The 2,186-nt window shown below is 34.4% G+C and overlaps 1 protein-coding gene across 1 annotated transcript; it reads right to left on the bottom strand.

The window, feature by feature from the left end:
- Positions 1 to 296: 296 nt before the first annotated feature.
- On the bottom strand, positions 297 to 1,303 carry LOC129906721 (uncharacterized). Its single transcript, XM_055982615.1, has 2 exons — positions 1,157 to 1,303; positions 297 to 1,096 (listed from the first exon to the last, which is right to left on the bottom strand). The coding sequence occupies exons 1-2, from the start codon at positions 1,187 to 1,189 to the stop codon at positions 314 to 316; spliced, it is 816 nt and encodes a 271-aa protein (XP_055838590.1). The 5' UTR covers positions 1,190 to 1,303; the 3' UTR covers positions 297 to 313.
- Positions 1,304 to 2,186: the final 883 nt, after the last annotated feature.

Genomic DNA, 2,186 nt, shown 5'->3' with positions numbered 1-2,186 from the left:
TGTATTTCGTTCCACGAAAAAGTCTATCTTTCCTGTACTATATTGTTGAAAAAAATTAACATTTCAACATTCTTTACAAATTAATATTCCCTAAGCACCTTCCACATCTTTTTCGACATTATGGAGTTCTGGCTCACTTTTTTGTGGGTTTCTGACACCTAATTGATTTGTGGACTTATAACCCACCCAAGTGAATCAGTAGTCCAATATGAACTTTTGGCCCGTGGACTTATGACCCTGCACCAAAAATAAGTCTCAATAAATCTAAATTTGAATTTATTAAAAAAAAAAAAAACATGAAAATAAACTAAGACTAATTTGAACTTTGGAGTTTCTCTAATTGCGCCTCAAAAAGCCGCCTTTGCTGCTCAATTTGATCCTCCATCTGTTTGACCCGCAAACAGTGGATTTCTTGCCGATGGAGGATCTCCTGCGCATGCATTTCAGCTTTCTGAGCGGTTTCCTCTTCGATTTGTCGCAGTCGAGCATGAAACACTCCTCGGTTGATTGGAATTTTAGACGCAAACTTCTTTTCGGCTTGGTGACGAGGAGGTGGAAAGGATTGTTGTTCTGTTGGAGAACCAATGCCTTCCGAAGCGATACCAGAACTTTCATTTGGACTGGGAATGGAAGTCAAAATCGTATCGCAACACATCAATTTCTTTTCGTAACAGATTTGGTCAATGTCTGGGGTGATTATTACATCGCTGTCATTTATTCTCATTTCTTCGTCTTGGAGACATTCTTCAGTCTTGACAAGGCAATCATAAGAATCTGTGTTTTCTGTTGGTATAATTACCGGACTGTCATCTTCTTCTTCCTCCAAATTTATTGTTTCTTTTTTAATTTTTGTTTGTTTTTTCCTTGCTTCACCTTTCATTCGAGCCCATTGTGATCGAGCGCTTTTGGCTCCTCGCCGGAGGCCTTCGGCGGCCATTCCTTTTGCTATTGTCTCCCAGGCAGCATTTTTTCGACGAATCCAGACATTGTCATTGCCTTTGTTGTCGATAATGGGTCTGTATTTTTGGACTAATTTTAAGAGGGACTTTTTTTCATTGCGATCCCAATTGCTTTCTCGGATGCGTTTTGATTTGACCTGGAATTGGATTTATTGGGTTTGATATTGTTTTGTTTTTAATTTTTTGTAGTGTAATACCACTCCTTTGCAATAAATATAATCCATATCCATTGTTTTTTTTTTTTTGTAATTTTTAGTTTAACTTTTATTTTAATTGTTTACAAATTTATGTTTTTGGTTTATTGTTTTTATTTTTTTATGCTTGATTCGGAGAGAAATGTCAATTTTAATATTTTTGTAGTAGAAAAATGTTCTCTTGACATAATTTGTAGTAGTAGATTTTAATGGAGAGTGCGTTCCCTGGTTTCCGAAAAAAAAAGAACTTTCTAGGAAACATTAGACGTGTTCACTTCTCAAATTAGGTCAATTCGAATTTCAAATTAAATAATTTCACGAAATGTGACAATTTGTGAAACTACCTCATTTGGTAAATTATCACAAGAAATTAGACGAATATTAAAAAAAAATGCAAACATTTTGCATTGAATTTTTTTTCCAATGCAGAAAATTTTGTATTTTTTAATGCAAAATTGTTTTATTTGCAATACTGCAAGTATTTTTCAGTTACAATAATACTATGTTTCCACCTACCCTAAATCCAAGATTTAGCTAAGTAGATTTAGAATAAATCTCGCCCATTTTTTGATCCCGAAAATCCCGGGATTATAGCTCTCCAATCCCGGGATTTTCGGGATTGGTGGCTAAATATTCGCATACAAAAAGACACAATTCTGCAAAAAAAATATGTAAAAATGGAAAGAACTTTCCTTACTAGCTGATTGTGGAATAGACTTCTTACGATGATTGAACGCTTTGGACTTTTAAAACAGAGCATTCAAAAATCGCTTATCGATCTCAATCACCCTATAAGGTTTGAATAAACAGATTTTGATTTAATAAATGAGATTATTGAAGTACTGGCTCCAATAAATTAACAGTTGAATCTCTTTGCCGTTCTGATTTTAACTTGTGTACAGCTGATGGTGCTCTTAAATTTGTTTTTAAGCAGTCGAAAAATTTAACAAACTGAGGACAGCTTTAATAAATCGCTTGAGTTTGGTTTTCTTGCTCACCTACAGAACTCAAAAGTAATTTTCGAAAACTCAAG

Source organism: Episyrphus balteatus, chromosome 1, assembly GCF_945859705.1.
Source record: "Episyrphus balteatus chromosome 1, idEpiBalt1.1, whole genome shotgun sequence".
NCBI lineage: Eukaryota > Metazoa > Arthropoda > Insecta > Diptera > Syrphidae > Episyrphus > Episyrphus balteatus.
Note: the sequence above shows the minus strand (reverse complement) of the source record. Positions and strands in the feature narration are given on the sequence as shown.

Bases quoted from the DNA above. Each gene is read 5' to 3' on its own strand.
- LOC129906721 (XM_055982615.1), bottom strand. From the start codon at position 1,189: ATGGATATGGATTATATTTATTGCAAAGGAGTG. The intron at 1,097-1,156 runs GTATTACACTAC...ATCCAATTCCAG, and splicing joins ATATTTATTGCAAAGGAGTG to GTCAAATCAAAACGCATCCG.